General features: G+C 69.3%; 2 protein-coding genes across 2 annotated transcripts; both read left to right on the top strand.

Annotated features, from left to right (window-relative positions):
* The first annotated feature begins 177 nt into the window (after window positions 1–177).
* POP7 (POP7 ribonuclease P/MRP subunit) lies at window positions 178–2,272 on the top strand. The gene is made up of 2 exons (XM_078850984.1): window positions 178–288; window positions 841–2,272. The coding sequence occupies exons 1-2, from the start codon at window positions 218–220 to the stop codon at window positions 1,235–1,237; spliced, it is 468 nt and encodes a 155-aa protein (XP_078707110.1). The 5' UTR covers window positions 178–217; the 3' UTR covers window positions 1,238–2,272.
* A 6,681-nt stretch (window positions 2,273–8,953) lies between these two features.
* EPO (erythropoietin) lies at window positions 8,954–11,512 on the top strand. Its single transcript, XM_078850997.1, has 4 exons — window positions 8,954–9,077; window positions 9,404–9,490; window positions 9,639–9,803; window positions 10,871–11,512. The coding sequence occupies exons 1-4, from the start codon at window positions 9,033–9,035 to the stop codon at window positions 11,009–11,011; spliced, it is 438 nt and encodes a 145-aa protein (XP_078707123.1). The 5' UTR covers window positions 8,954–9,032; the 3' UTR covers window positions 11,012–11,512.
* The last annotated feature ends 3,258 nt before the right edge of the window (window positions 11,513–14,770 follow it).

The following is a 14,770-nucleotide window of genomic DNA, read 5'->3' as shown; positions in this document are numbered from 1 at the left end:
CACGCGCGGTCCGGGCCGGTTGTATGAACGTTCCACGCGCGCTCCCGGCGGGTTGTATGAACGTTCCACGCGCGCTCCGGGCGGGGCGGGGGGTTTGTATGAACGTTCCACGCGCGCTCCCGGCGGGTTGTATGAACGTTCCACGCGCGCTCCGGGCGGGGCGGGGGGTTTGTATGAACGTTCCACGCGCGCTCCCGGCGGGTTGTATGAACGTTCCATGCGCGCGCCGGGCCGGGGTGGAGGCGGAAGCGGAAGCGGCGGCTCGGCCTGCGCTGGGGACACGGGGAGGTGAGTGGGGGGCCGCCCCAGGGCACCTCAGTGGGGGCGGGGTGTCATTCGGGGCGCTGTGGGGTGAGGGGGAGAGTTGGGGGCAGTAGGGGAGGGGGGCCGCATGGGGCTGTGACTCTGGTTGGGGGTGGGTAGGTGGGGGGCAGGGGGATGACTGGAGGGGCGGTTCGGGAGGAGCTGGCGATGCTCTGGGGGGGCAGGGGAACGGGGGGCTGGAGGACTGGAGGGGGATTCTAGGGGGCTGGCGATGCTCTGGGGGACGTCTGGCCGGGGGGCGCTGCAGGAGGGTCGGGGGGGCTGGAGGGGGATTCTAGGGGGCTGGCGATGCTCTGGGAGAGTTGGAGGGGGCTGGCGATGCTCTGGAGGGGGATTCTAGGGGGCTGGCGATGCCCTGGGGGGGGCCTGGGGGACGTCGGGACCGGGGAGAGGTGGGGGGAGCTGCGAGGGGAGGGCTGGTGGGCGCGGCGCACAGGAGGCTGGATTCGGGGGGGGCCCCGGGGCGGGGAACGTGGGGGCAGGCGGCCCTGGACTCCCCTCTCTCTCCCCCCCCAGACCCATGGCGGAGCCGGCGCCCCCCGCGGCGGAGCTGGCCCTGCGGCGCCGCCTGCCCCCCCGGCTGCCCCGGCGCCCGGGCGACGTCTACGTCAACATGAAGACGGACTTCAAGGCCCAGCTGAGCCGGTGCCAGAAGCTCCTGGGCCCGGCGGGCGGCTGCGCCGAGATCTGCATCCACGGGCTGGGCCTGGCCATCAACCGGGCCATCAACATCGCGCTGCAGCTCCAGGCGGCCGGCGCCGGTGGCCTGCGGCTGGCCGCCAACACCTCCACCGTGGAGCTGGCCGACGGGCTGGAGCCCCAGGGCGACGAGGACGGGCGCCCGCCGCTGGCCCGGGCCCGCAACAACTCCGCCATCCACATCCGGGTGTGCCGGGCCTCGCCCCCGCCCTGAGGGAGCCGAGCCGGGGCGCGGAGCCTGGCCCCCTCTCCCAGCACAGAGCCTGCTCCCCGAAAGCCCTGCCCCGGTACGGAGCCGGTCCCCGGAGCCTGGCCCCCTCTCCCGGCACGGAGCCTGCTCCCCGAAAGCCCTGCCCCGGTACGGAGCCGGTCCCCGGAGCCTGGCCCCCTCTCCCGGCACGGAGCCTGCTCCCCGAAAGCCCTGCCCCGGTACGGAGCCGGTCCCCGGAGCCTGGCCCCCTCCCGGTGCGGAGCCTGCTCCCCGAAAGCCCTGCCCCGGCGCAGAGCCGGTCCCCGGAGCCTGGCCCCCTCCCGGTGCGGAGCCTGCTCCCCGAAAGCCCTGCCCCGGTACGGAGCCGGTCCCCGGAGCCTGGCCCCCTCTCCCGGCACAGAGCCTGCTCCCCGAAAGCCCTGCCCCGGTACGGAGCCGGTCCTCGGAGCCTGGCCCCCTCTCCCAGCACGGAGCCTGCTCCCCGAAAGCCCTGCCCCGGCGCAGAGCCGGTCCCCGGAGCCTGGCCCCCTCCCGGTGCGGAGCCTGCTCCCCGAAAGCCCTGCCCCGGCGCAGAGCCGGTCCCCAGAGCCTGGCCCCCTCCCGGTGCTGAGCCTGCTCCCAGAAACCCCTGCTCCAGTGCCCCGGGACAGCGCCCCAGCACACAGATGCCCCTGGAGCCTGCCCCTCACTGGCACAGAGCCACCCCCACATCCTCCCCACTGGCATGGAGCTGCCCCCATGCCAACCTGTCTGGCTACATTCATATGTGGGGGGGGGAACGGGATCTTTAATCCCTTTCTGGACCACCTGCCACCACCCAACCACTCCCCTCCTCCCCACACCCAACCAAGACTGAATGCCTCCCCGAATTGGATGCCGGAGCCCGAGGGGATGCAGATTGTGGGGGGCACGGATTCTGACTTTGGGGTGTTGCGGGGGGCTGGGGAAAGCCGCCCCCATCCTTGCAGGGACCTGCCTCATGGCCTACATCTGTTGGATTGAACAATAAAAGCGACCAGGGTCTTGGTCAGCACTGGACTTGGGCCCCCGTGTGACATCACTTGGGGGGCACTGGCTGGCTCAGGGGGGCAGGGAACGGGGCCCGGGACCTGTCCCTGCTGGTGGCCGGCAGCTCCAGGACCTCCCGTGGGGGGCCAGACCCTTCCTACCCAGGTCCGGTTCCTGGTACCAGCCTCGCCGCTTCATTCCCCGTGAAACCAGCCTCTAAACCCAGATCCCCCACGGCGGGGCATAAACCTGGGGGTCCGGATAGCAGCTCCCTGTAACCGGCCGCCCCGCCCCAGAGGTGGCCGCATCTCGGCGCCGGCCGAGGGGTCCCCGTATAAACCCCCAAGACAGGCAATGAGGTGGAAATTCCCAGAGTAAGAATCTAGATACAGTGACAGAGCTGAGCATAGAACCCAGGAGTCCTGGCTCCCAGCCCCCCCTGCTCTAACCCACCAGCCCCCACTCCCCTCCCAGAGCTGGGGAGAGAACCCAGGCGTCCGGGCTCCCGGCCCTGACCCCGCCCGTCGCTGGCTGCGCGTGTCAGACACCTGGGCCAGAGGCAGAGCCCGCTCGGGGGGCAGGCTGAGTTTGGCAGCCCATGTGGGGCTGAGGGCCCCAGGCCAGGGGGCTGGCAGGGCCGGGCCCCATGCCCAGCACTGGGTTTGTGGAGCACCTGGCAGAGCTGGGATTGGGAGCCTGCATGATACTAGCGGGGGCTGGGCGGGGGGCAGGCGTCAGAGGGGGCCTGGATGGGGGGTTGGACTGGGGACAGAGGGGGGCGGGGCGGGAGGCAGGAGACATGGGAAAGCTGGGCCAGGGGGGCTATCTCGGAGTCAGAAGGGGACTGGGTGGGGGGCCCGGCAGGGTCACTCGGGGGCTGGGCAGGGCACACGGGGCTGGGTGGGCGACCCGTGGGGTCAGAGTGGGGCTCGGTAGGTAGGGGATACGGGGGGTCCCAGCAGAGGCCACGGGGGGGCTGGGCCAGAGGTCACGGGGTCAGGGGATTTGGGGGCCTGGCAGAAGCCACGGGGAGCTGGCTGGGGGCCCAGCAGAGGGCATGGGGGGGCCAGGCAGGGCCGGTGCCCGCCCGCTCTGCCCTTTCCCCTGCTGCCCCCCGGTTGATGAGTGACCGGCCCTGGCGCCGGGGCCCGGCTCTGTTTGCCGAAGGCTACGGGGTCGATGGCCCTGGCAGCCCCACTCCCTGCAGCCCAGCACGTCTGCCCCGCTGTTATCCTTGGCCCAGGCCCAGCGCGGGTCAGCGGCCTGCAGCCGCTGGGCTGGGGGTCCTGCCACTGCCTCCCCCCACCCCACAAGGGGGGCTGGGAGCCAGGACTCCTGGGTTCTCCCCGGCTCTGGGAGGGGAGTGGGGGCTGGTGGGCTAGAGCAGGGGGACTGGGAGCCAGGACTCCTGGGTTCTCTCCAGCGTGGGGAGCAGGGTCCAGGGGTGGTGGATCCCTGCCTCCTGAAAGGCTCAGAGCGGGCCCCCCGCGGGGCTTTGGACAGGGGGCAGCTGGATGGGGGGCTCTCCAGGGGTCGCTCTCCCCAGCCAAGCCGTTCCACCTCCCTAAATATCCCCAGGCGTTCCCGTCCCGTCGGGAATGTCCCATCCCGTCCTAAGCTGGTACGCGCTGCTCTGAGCCCACTAGCCCTCCGCCCCACCCCAGAGGTGGGCACGTCTCCGCGCCGGGCGAAGGGTCCCCGTGTCACCGGCCGCCCCGCCCCAGAGGTGGCCGCATCTCAGCCCCGGGCGACGGGTCACTGGCCGCCCCGCCCCAGAGGTGGGCGCATCTCAACGCCGGGCGAGGGGTCCCCGTGTCACCGGCCGCCCCGCCCCAGAGGTGGCCGCATCTCAGCCCCGGGCGAGGGGTCACCGGCCGCCCCGCCCCAGAGGTGGCCGAATCTCAGCCCCGGGCGAGGGGTCACTGGCCGCCCCGCCCCAGAGGTGGCCGCATCTCAGCCCCGGGCGAGGGGTCACCGGCTGCCCCGCCCCAGAGGTGGCCGCATCTCAGCCCCGGGCGAGGGGTCACCGGCCGCCCCGCCCCAGAGGTGGCCGAATCTCAGCCCCGGGCGAGGGGTCACTGGCCGCCCCGCCCCAGAGGTGGCCGCATCTCAGCCCCGGGCGAGGGGTCACCGGCTGCCCCGCCCCAGAGGTGGCCGCATCTCAGCCCCGGGCGAGGGGTCACCGGCCGCCCCGCCCCAGAGGTGGGCGCATCTCAACGCCGGGCGAGGGGTCCCCGGGTCACCTGCCGCCCCGCCCCAGAGGTGGCTGCATCGCAGCGCCGGGTGAGGGCTCACGCGCCCCACTGGTGTGACAGACGCCTGGAGCCGCTGGCCAGCGTCAGCGTCTCGCAGACAATCAGGGCCCCATTGTTAGCGGCTTCCTCCCGCGCGGAGAGGATGGAAAATGAAGCGCTCGGTCCCTGCGGCTTCTCCAGGCAGCCCGACGCCTCTGCAGCCTGAACCCGGGTCGGAGACGCTCCCCTGGGGGGGATGGACGCACATGGGCCCCTGCGGGGACCCCCCAGCCCCGGCCTACGTGTAGCCTTCCAGGTCTGGAACCAGGGCCTGAGAGTGCGCGGTCGTGAACCCAGGAGTCCTGCCTCCCAGCCCCCCAGCCCCACTGCCCTCCCAGAGCCGGGGAGAGAACCCAGGAGTCCTGCCTCCCAGCCCCCCTGCTCTAACCACCAGACCCCAATCTCCACACAGAGGGCTGGGAGCCCGGACTCCTGGGTTCCATCCCCCGCTCTTCCAAACCCCACCCCACCTCCTGACGCCCGGGTGGGACTGACAGCTGCCACTCCAAGGCCCGGGGGGGCGGGGGGTGGGCTGGGCCCTTGGCCGCCCCTTGCGCCTGGCGACCTCGGGCCGCGAACCTGTCATGGCCTCGTGGCGCCGGGCCAGGAGCCGACGTGCGGCCGCCCGCATGGCCCTTTCCTCGAAGACGCGGCCTCCGGCGCGGGCCTGAGGAAACCCCCCGGCTTCCGGCCCTTCCCCCCCACCCCCAGCCCGGGCTCTAAAGCGCCCGGCTCCGGTCGTGGCCCCCCGGCACATTCCTGCAGCCGGACAGGCTCCTGCGACCTCGGGAAGCAGAGTTCGGATGAAACATTAACTCCCAGCTTCGCTGCCGGCTCTGTGGAGGCACGGAGCAGCGGGGAGCCAGCCGGGGGCTGGGGGGCGCTTGGCTGGGGGCCGGATCCAGGCAGGCGATGCCCCCTCCGGAGTAGCCGGGACGTCTGGGGCCCGCGGCCTCGTGGATTGCACGCCGGGATGGGAGCCCGGGGCCCCCACTAGGCCGTGAGGCGATGCAGACTGGATATGGGGAGCTCTGGTGAGTCGCTCTGCCCCGGACGCCGGGGTCCTGTCCCACGGCGAGGGAGAGGGGGAGGAGGGGTCTCGTTCGCTGGAGGCTCACTAAAGATGCACCCCCACCCCAGAAATGGGGAACAGCCCCAAACCCCAGCTCCCCGAGCCAGCCGGGACCCCCCTCCCCCCATTCTGCAGCTGGATAGGAGGCGGCGCCCCCTAGTGGGGACCGGCCCCATGCCCCATTCCCCGCTGGCCCACCTCACTCACTTTGGATCAGGCTCCAGGGTGCAAGGACTAACATGGTCGGGTTCGGGGTCTGGGATACAGAGCCAGGGGGAGAACCCAGGAGTCCTGGCTCCCAGCCCCCCCGGCTCTAACCACCAGCCCCCACTCCCCTCCCACAGCCGGGGAGAGAACCCAGGAGTCTTGGCTGCCAGCCCCCTTGCTCTAACCTACCAGACCCCATTCCTCACCTGGAGCCAGGGAGAGAACCCAGGAGTCCTGGCTGCCAGCCCCCCTGCTCTAACCCACCAGACCCCCCTCCCGTCCCACAGCCGGGGAGAGAACCCAGGAGTTCTGATTCACCCTACATACCCCCGTGTGTAGATCTGTGGGATGCAATGGGGGGGGGGCTGTTAGCCAGGGTTGGGGGTGTGTGGATGGAGACAGATGGATGGAAAGAGGTGGGGGGCCATGCGGACCGTGTAGCTCTATGGGAGAATGCCAGGGGGCCCGCGCCCCTGACCCACAACCGGGGCCCCACTCCGGGTAGCCTCCTGTGGGGGGTCCAGCCGCAGAGCCAGGGGTGCCCGGTGGCTGGCGCCGGTTTGATGAGCAGAAGCTCTCTGAAGAGCGGCCAAGGCAGGAGCGTTTCAGGCACGTCTCCAGAAGTCACCCAGTCTGGCTGCTGGCGTAGGCTCAGGACCCTTCCTGGCAGCGCCGGCTGGGGAAACCGTGTCAGGAGGATTCATGGCGCAAGCTCGGCACCGGGCTGCCAGGGAAACCAACCAGGTGATTTGGGCTGAAGCCGAGAGACCGGGGTTGGGGGGGCTGCCCGGGAGCTCCCTAGGACGAGAGGCCGACGAGTTCCAGCTCCGTGCGCCGGATCCGAAGCCTCCTTTGCCTTTGACCGATCTGAAACCGAAGCTGAAACTGGCGTCTTCCTGTGGCCGGTGGCCGAGGATGGGAAGCTCCTGGAAGGAGCGCGGGAGACCAGCTTGGCGGTTCGGGGACCGCGGCCGATGAGGGGAAGTTGAAAGAATCGGGCGTGTGAAGTCTAGCGGAGAGACAGCTGGTGTGGCGGGGGTGGGTTTGGTGATCAGCTCTCCTCTACCAGGGTAGGACGGGAAGGCCTGGGATGTTTTTAAGACCAGGTTGGGGCACAGACCCCCTCCCTGGGACAAGCAAGGGTCGCTTATGCGACGAAGTGGGAACGTCTGGGTGAAGCCGACCCGTGCCTCAGTTTCCCTCCTGTACGCTACACGGCGACCAAGAGACATAGGCGGGCAGGACAAACAGAGCCGCTGAGGACCTGGCCAAAACCGACTCGGCTCAACGCAAGGGGGGCCCCAGAGAGACGCCTCTGTGGCCTGGCTCCAAGGGCTGGGGGGCGGGACTGACAAAACCCTGGCAGAAATTGCGGGGGGGGGGCCCACGCGTCGCCTCGGCATGGGGGCCTGCGTGACCCAGGGAGTCCGAGCCGATGGTCGCAGCGGTTCCCTGTCCACCTGGACCGAGCCACTCCGGGGAGGCCCAAACCGGCCACCAACAACCGCCGCCCCGGACTTTGCTGCCGAATTAGCTGGCTGCCAAATCAAGAGGCGGACACTTGGGGTGGGAAAATACCCGGCCCACGGCACAGACGCGAGGACGTCCATCCATCCTCCCGCCCGCGGCCGGTACAGGAAGGCAGTGGCAACGTGCGGTCGACCCAAGGCAGCTCGTGGCGACCCGACTCTGGAAGCGTCGACCCATACATTTCGTTCCCGGCGCTCCCCCGCCCCCTCTCCGAGCAGCGTAGACGCGCAGCCGAGGAAGCTAATTCGACCCCCGGGCCCTGCTGATGCCGCACGGCTCCCGGCAACGGCGACCGTCCCACCGTGCCCCCTGCAGGAATCGCGTTGCGGAGACGGCATTACTGCATGTCGACGTAAGGTAGGTCAGCCTCACGTGGTAGCATAGACGTGGCCCAAGACAGTCGCTGACTTCTCCATGGGCATCAAGTCCTCTCCAAAGCCTACATCACGAGAAGACCTCTTGGCACCTTAATTATGGCTAATATTTGTCTTGTCTTTGAGGGCCAAACCCAACAACCAAGAGAAAGCAGCAGGATGCGGTAAGATTTCCAGCCTTATGCGGGAACCGGTTGCGTTGGGAGAACGGTGGAAGACGCCAACGGGAAAACCGAGCGACGAGACCAACGGGGATGACCAGAGGCAAGCCTACCATGAGCGCCACGAAGAGTTGGAAGATCTAGGAAGCAGAGTGAGGAACCAGTCTTGGGGGAGGTCGGCTGCGTTGGCGAAGAGGGACGCTAAAGGTTTTATCAGGAGAAACCTCACCCACCTACTGGAGAGCCGCTTCGAGGTCCATCTGAGCTTGAATCAAGAGCGAAGGCCGTCTTCACTAGGATTGTCCAAGTCTATGCTGCCGCCGAGAGCCATCGATGCTCATGACCGCACGGGAAAAGATTTGCTCCTTTGGAAGGGCACCAAAAGCGTCCTCAAAAAGCCCGCCGCTCGCGGAAAGAAAGCGCATGATGGAGGAGCTCGGGAACTCCTCCTCTTGGGACGATACAATCAACGCAGGACTGGAAAGACAAGGAGCCAGGCCCGTAATGAAAGGAGATTGGCTCCGGGTATGGATGTTTGCTCCAAATCAAGTGTGGAGAATTTTTAACTCACGTTCATTTGTCTGAATTCGCTCTCCCCCCCACCCCGCCCCCGGTCGCGGTACCGCCACCGATCGGCTCCTCGGGAATTTCCAAGCCGCTGGTTCAGTGAGGCCCGATGGAAGGTCTCCTCCCTGCCTCACGGGGGGCAGGAGCAGGAAAGGGGGGATGCAGGGATTTGCACCATGACCGCGGGGAGCTGGTGGAAGTAGCGGGCGGCTGCTCGCGAGTCAGACGCACGGCGCGAGTGCAGTAGGGAGTTAATGGGAACGGCTGGGAGGGAGCGGCGCACGTAGACGGGTGTGGGGGACCGGACGGACAGACGGGAGGATGGGCGTGTGTGGGGTTCGGTGGATGGATGGAGGGATGGATGGAGGGAGGGGTGGGGGAGGGAGGGAGGGAGGGGTGGAAGGAGGGAGTGTGTAGGGATGGAGGCTGGGATGGAGGAGTGTGGGGGGATGGATGGAGGGAGGGGTCCCTCTGTCTCACAACCGTCTCCCCCACCCAGGGCTCTGTGCTTTGCCGTTGTTACTGCTGGGACTCGCTGCACTAACTTGCCCCTCCCCGCTGCACCCCATTTGCGATGCTCGAGTCATGGAGAAATTCATCAAGGAGGCCAGGGACACTGAGAACGCCATGGTACGTCCCCACCCACGTCAGCCCCAAGGGAGGGGTCCCCGGGTCACCCGCCCCGCCCCAGAGGTGGCCACGTCCCGGCGCCGGGCGAGGGGTCCCCGGGTCCCCGGCCGCCCCGCCCCAGAGGTGGCCGCGTCTCGGCGCCGGGCGAGGGGTCCCCGGGTCCCCGGCCGCCCCGCCCCGCCCCAGAGGTGGCCGCGTCTCGGTGCCGGGCGAGGGGTCCCCGGGTCCCCGGCCGCCCCGCCCCAGAGGTGGCCGCGTCCCGGCGCCGGGCGAGGGGTCCCCGAAGAACCAGCTCCATGGTGTCAGGCGGTTTGGTCTCGTTACAGGAAGGTTGTACAAATTCTTGCAACTTATCAGAAGTTCTCACGGTGCCCGACACGAAAGTTAATTTTAACGAGTGGAAGAAAATGGACGTGAGTCTGAACGGGGTTGGGGGAGGTCTGAGCCAGGAGGGGGCTGGGGGTCTGATCTGGGGGGAGCTGGGTTGGGGGGACAGGGGGTCTAATCTGGGGGTGCTGGGCTGGGGGAGCCCGGGGATCTGACCCTGCCCTCCCTCCCCAGAGGCAGACGCAGGCGGCGGAGGTGTGGGGGGGGCAGGCCCTACTCTCGGCCGCCGTGCTCCGGGCCCGGGACCTGGTCCCCGACCCGTCCCTGAGCCAGCAGCTGGGCCGCACCTACAGCAACCTGCGGGGCGTCACCCAGATCCTGCGCAGCCACAACGCCCAGGTGAGGGGCACCGGGGGGCAAGGGGGGTGAACAGAATGACGGACGGATGCTGCGGGTGACTGGACAGATGGATGGACGGTGGGACGGATGGATGGAGGGATAGCTGTGTATGGTGATGGATGGACGGACAGACAGATGTATGGACGGATGGAGGGACAGATGGACGGATGGATGGATGGATGGATGGATGGAGGGATGGATGGACGGATGAACAAATGGACGGATGGATGGAAGGATGGATGGATGGACGGATGAATGTGTGGATGGATGGACGGACGGACAGATGAACAAATAGATGGATGGATGGATGGCCGGATGGATGTGTGGATGGACGGATGGACGGATGGAGGGACGGATAGACAGATGAATGTGTGGATGGAGGGACGGATGGATGTGTGGATGGAGGGATGGATGGATGGAAGGACGGACGGATGTGTGGATGGATGGATAGATGAATGTGTGGATGGAGGGACGGACAGATGGATGTGTGGATGGATGGATGGAGGGACGGACAGATGTGTGCATGGATGGACGGACGGATGAACAAATGGATGGATGGACAGATGGAGGGATGGATGGATGAACGTGTGGATGGAGGGATGGACGGATGGATGTGTGGATGGATGGATGGAGGGACGGGCGGATGGATGGATGGATGGATGTGTGGATGGAGGGACGGACGGATGGAAGGACGGATGGATGTGTGGATGGACGGATGGAGGGACGGATGGACGGATGAATGTGTGGATGGAGGGACGGATGGATGGAAGGACGGATGGATGTGTGGATGGATGGATGGATGGATGGATGTGTGGATGGAGGGACGGACGGATGGATGTGTGGATGGATGGATGGAGGGACGGGCGGATGGATGTGTGGATGGAGGGACGGACGGATGTGCGGATGGATGGATGGACGGATGGATGTGTGGATGGAGGAATGGATGGACAGACAGACAGATGAATTTGTGGAGTGGGAAGAAACATTGTGGGGGGAGATGGGTGGACAGAGGGGTAAATGTTTCCCATAAAAGTGCCCCCCTCTAACCGCCCCCCCGTCTCCCCTAGGTGGAGCCGGCCCTGCCCCCAGCCCCGCCCCCCACCCTCGGCATCCAGACTCTGACCAAACTCCTCAGCGTCCACTCCAACTTCCTGCGGGGGCGGGTCAAGCTGTTCCTGACGGACGCCTGCCGGCCCGACGCCAGGTGAGGGGCTCCCGCCCAGCCCCGACCACCACAGCACTCCGCCCTCTCCCCCCCTCAGAACCTTCCTGGCGGCGGATGATTGACAGCCACCAATCATCCGCCCACCGGACAGCCGACATGGAGCCTCAGGAAAATCTCACTCAGTGACTGACAGCTGTCAATCATCCCAGAATCCTGGCTTACAGCAAGGAAGAGGGGGGTTTAAACTGTGATGGGTGACTGACAGCTGTCAATCAGCCCCCAAACCAGACTGCCTGGACTGTCGCCATGACACCAGAGGAGAAATACGAGGATGACTGACAGCTGTCCATCAGCCCTGGCACGGCTCGACGCACCGACTGGATCCCCCCGACAGCCAGCGGGAAACTACATCAGTGGAACTGACAGCTGTCCGTCTCTGAAGACTAGTATCCGGGGGTGGGGTGGGCAGGTGAGGAGTCCGTGCATAACCAGCCGCCCCGCCCCAGAGGTGGCCGCATCTCGGCGCCGGGCGAGGGGTCCCCGGGTCACCGGCCGCCCCGCCCCAGAGGTGACCGTGTCTCAGCGCCGGGCGAGGGGTCCCCGGGTCACCAGCCGCCCCGCCCCAGAGGTGGCCGCATCTCGGCGCCGGGCGAGGGGTCCCCGGGTCACCAGCCGCCCCGCCCCAGAGGTGGCCGCATCTCGGCGCCGGGCGAGGGGTCCCCGGGTCACCAGCCGCCCCGCCCCAGAGGTGGCCGCATCTCGGCGCCGGGCGAGGGGTCCCCGGGTCACCAGCCGCCCTGCCCCAGAGGTGGCCGCATCTCAGCGCCGGGCGAGGGGTCCCCATGTGACCCGACGCCCCGCCCCAGAGGTGGCCGCATCGCAGGGCCACTGGAGAAGGGGGACTGGGCTCGCTGACGGCTGACAATCCCCCGGACGCGTAGGGAGCCTGGACACACAAATCTCTCCAGCACTGTTTGAAACAGCGACACGGCCAGAGACTCGGAGGCCGACGCGGCGGGGGCCACAGAGTTTATATTTGATGTTAAGTTAAGGTGGAAACTATTTCGTGTCTGTCTCGTCTCTGCTAAGGGAGGGAGAGGCTGGGGTAGAGGGGCCTGTCCCGTCCGTGGGGACGCCTGCTCCCCTCCGGCCCCAGGCCAGGGAGTGGCTGGCTCGGGGGGGCGGGGAATCGGGCCCGGGGCCCGTTAGCAAGGCAGCAAGATGGACTTGGGAACGAACTGGCAGGACTCCTGGGTTCTCTCCCCGGCTCTGGGAGGGGAGCGGGGGCTGGTGGGTCAGAGCGGGGGGCCTGGGAGCCAGGACTCCTGGGTTCTCTCCCCGGCTCTGGGAGGGGAGCGGGAGCTGGTGGTTTGGAGAGGGGGGCTGGGAGCCAGGACTCCTGGGTTCTCTCCCATGGTATCACCCACTGAGCCCTACTTGCCCTCCTGGGTCTCCCTGGGTTTGGCAAAAGATGGTTTCAATTCCCCCCCCGGGACACTCATAGGATCAAAGCTAAGAACTTGGGGGCAGCGGTAGGATATGGGGGGGGGCTAGAAACTGCCAAGACTCTGGGCGTGACTCGTTTGCTGCAGGTGACCCCTGGACGTTCGCAAGCCGGGGGAAGGAAACCGGACAGGAGCAGCCCCACCCTCCATGGAAAGCGTTAAGTGGGGAGGGGGGAGGCGGAAGACCTCGGGGGGGGGTGCGGCCCTCCCCTCCCCCCATCCTCAGGCGAGGGAGGGGTAATTCGGGGTAAGGAATGAAAACTGGGGTTGGGGGTGGGGGGCTTTGAAAGGGGTTAAAATCCATCCCTACAGGGCGTGTGGATGGACGAAGGTGCCTCCCCATGGATCCCCCCCGAGCACCGCACCCCCTAGTGCCCTGAGCCCCGCCTACCCGGGGAGAGCGCCCCCTGCCGAGCCCCCCGCCCTGCCCCACAGCACCCCCTAGCGCCCTGAGCCCCGCCTGCCCGGGGAGAGCGCCCCCTGCCAAGCCCCCGGCCCCCCTCCCTGCCCCCCAGCACCCCCTAGCGCCCCAAGCCCCGCCTACCCGGGGAGAGCGCCCCCTGCCGAGCCCCCGGCCCCCCTCCCTGCCCCACAGCACCCCCTAGCGCCCTGAGCCCCGCCTGCCCAGGGAGAGCGCCCCCTGCCGAGCCCCCCGCCCCCCTCCCTGCCCCACAGCGCCCACTAGTGCCGCCCTGGGGCCAGCCCCGCCTGCTGGGGGAGAGCGCCCCCTGCCAAGCCCCCCGCCCCCCTCCCTGCCCCACAGCGCCCCCTAGAGCCCCGAGCCCCGCCTGCCCAGGGAGAGCGCCCCCTGCCGAGCCCCCTGCCCCCCTCCCTGCCCCCCAGTGTCCCCTAGCGCCGCCCTGGGGCCAGCCCTGCCTGCCCGGGGAGAGCGCCCCCTGCCGAGCCCCCGGCCCCCCGCCCTGCCCCACAGCACCCCCTAGCGCCCCGAGCCCCGCCTGCCCGGGGAGAGCGCCCCCCGCCCCGCCCCCTGCCGAGCCCCCCGCCCCGCCCCCCTCCCTGCCCCCCAGCGCCCCCTAGCGCCACACGGGGGCTTCAGGCCCGTCGGGATCCAGCCCCTGTTTGTTTTTCACAAGGCAGAGCCTTGATAAGACCCCAGACTTGGTGGCACCTGGGGGGGGTGGGGGGGGGGGTCAGGGTCTGCCAGGAAACCCTCGCCCTGGTCTCAGGCCCCGCCCCTCTTAACCCTTTCCCGTCTGAGCAGGGACAATCGGAGAGGGCAAAGTACCAGTCCAAAAGGGGAGGGGTGTTTAAAACAAACTGCCCCCCCACACACCCCAGAGGTGGCCGCATCTCAGCGCCGGGCGAGGGGTCCCCGGGTCACCGGCCGCCCCGCCCCAGAGGTGGCCGCATCTCAGCGCCGGGCGAGGGGTCCCCGGGTCACCGGCCGCCCCGCCCCAGAGGTGGCCGCGTCTCAGCGCCGGGCGAGGGGTCCCCGGGTCACCGGCCGCCCCGCCCCAGAGGTGGCCGCGTCTCAGCGCCGGGCGAGGGGTCCCCGGGTCACCGGCCGCCCCGCCCCAGAGGTGTCCGCGTCTCAGCGCCGGGCGAGGGGTCCCCGGGTCACCGGCCGCCCCGCCCCAGAGGTGGGCGCGTCTCAGCGCCGGGCGAGGGGTCCCCGGGTCACCGGCCGCCCCGCCCCAGAGGTGGCCGCGTCTCAGCGCCGGGCGAGGGGTCCCCGGGTCACCGGCCGCCCCGCCCCAGAGGTGGCCGCGTCTCAGCGCCGGGCGAGGGGTCCCCGGGTCACCGGCCGCCCCGCCCCAGAGGTGTCCGCGTCTCAGCGCCGGGCGAGGGGTCCCCGGGTCACCGGCCGCCCCGCCCCAGAGGTGGGCGCGTCTCAGCGCCGGGCGAGGGGTCCCCGGGTCACCGGCCGCCCCGCCCCAGCGGTGACCGTGTCTCAGCGCCGGGCGAGGGGTCCCCGGGTCACCGGCCGCCCCGCCCCAGAGGTGGGCGCATCTCAGCGCCGGGCGAGGGGTCCCCGGGTCACCCGCCGCCCCGCCCGAGAGGTGGGCGCGTCTCAGCGCCGGGCGAGAGGTCCCCGGGTCACCGGCCGCCCCGCCCCAGAGGTGGGCGCGTCTCAGCGCCGGGCGAGGGGTCCCCGGGTCACCCGCCCCCCCGCCCCAGAGGTGGGCGCGTCTCAGCGCCGGGCGAGGGGTCCCCGGGTCACCGGCCGCCCCGCCCCAGAGGTGGGCGCGTCTCAGCGCCGGGCGAGGGGTCCCCGGGTCACCGGCCGCCCCGCCCCAGAGGTGACCGTGTCTCAGCGCCGGGCGAGGGGTCCCCGG

This window comes from Lepidochelys kempii, chromosome 28 (assembly GCF_965140285.1).
Source record: "Lepidochelys kempii isolate rLepKem1 chromosome 28, rLepKem1.hap1, whole genome shotgun sequence".
Lineage (NCBI taxonomy): Eukaryota > Metazoa > Chordata > Testudines > Cheloniidae > Lepidochelys > Lepidochelys kempii.
The sequence above is the reverse complement of the archived record's forward strand: the minus strand, read 5'-3'. Positions and strand labels throughout refer to the sequence as shown.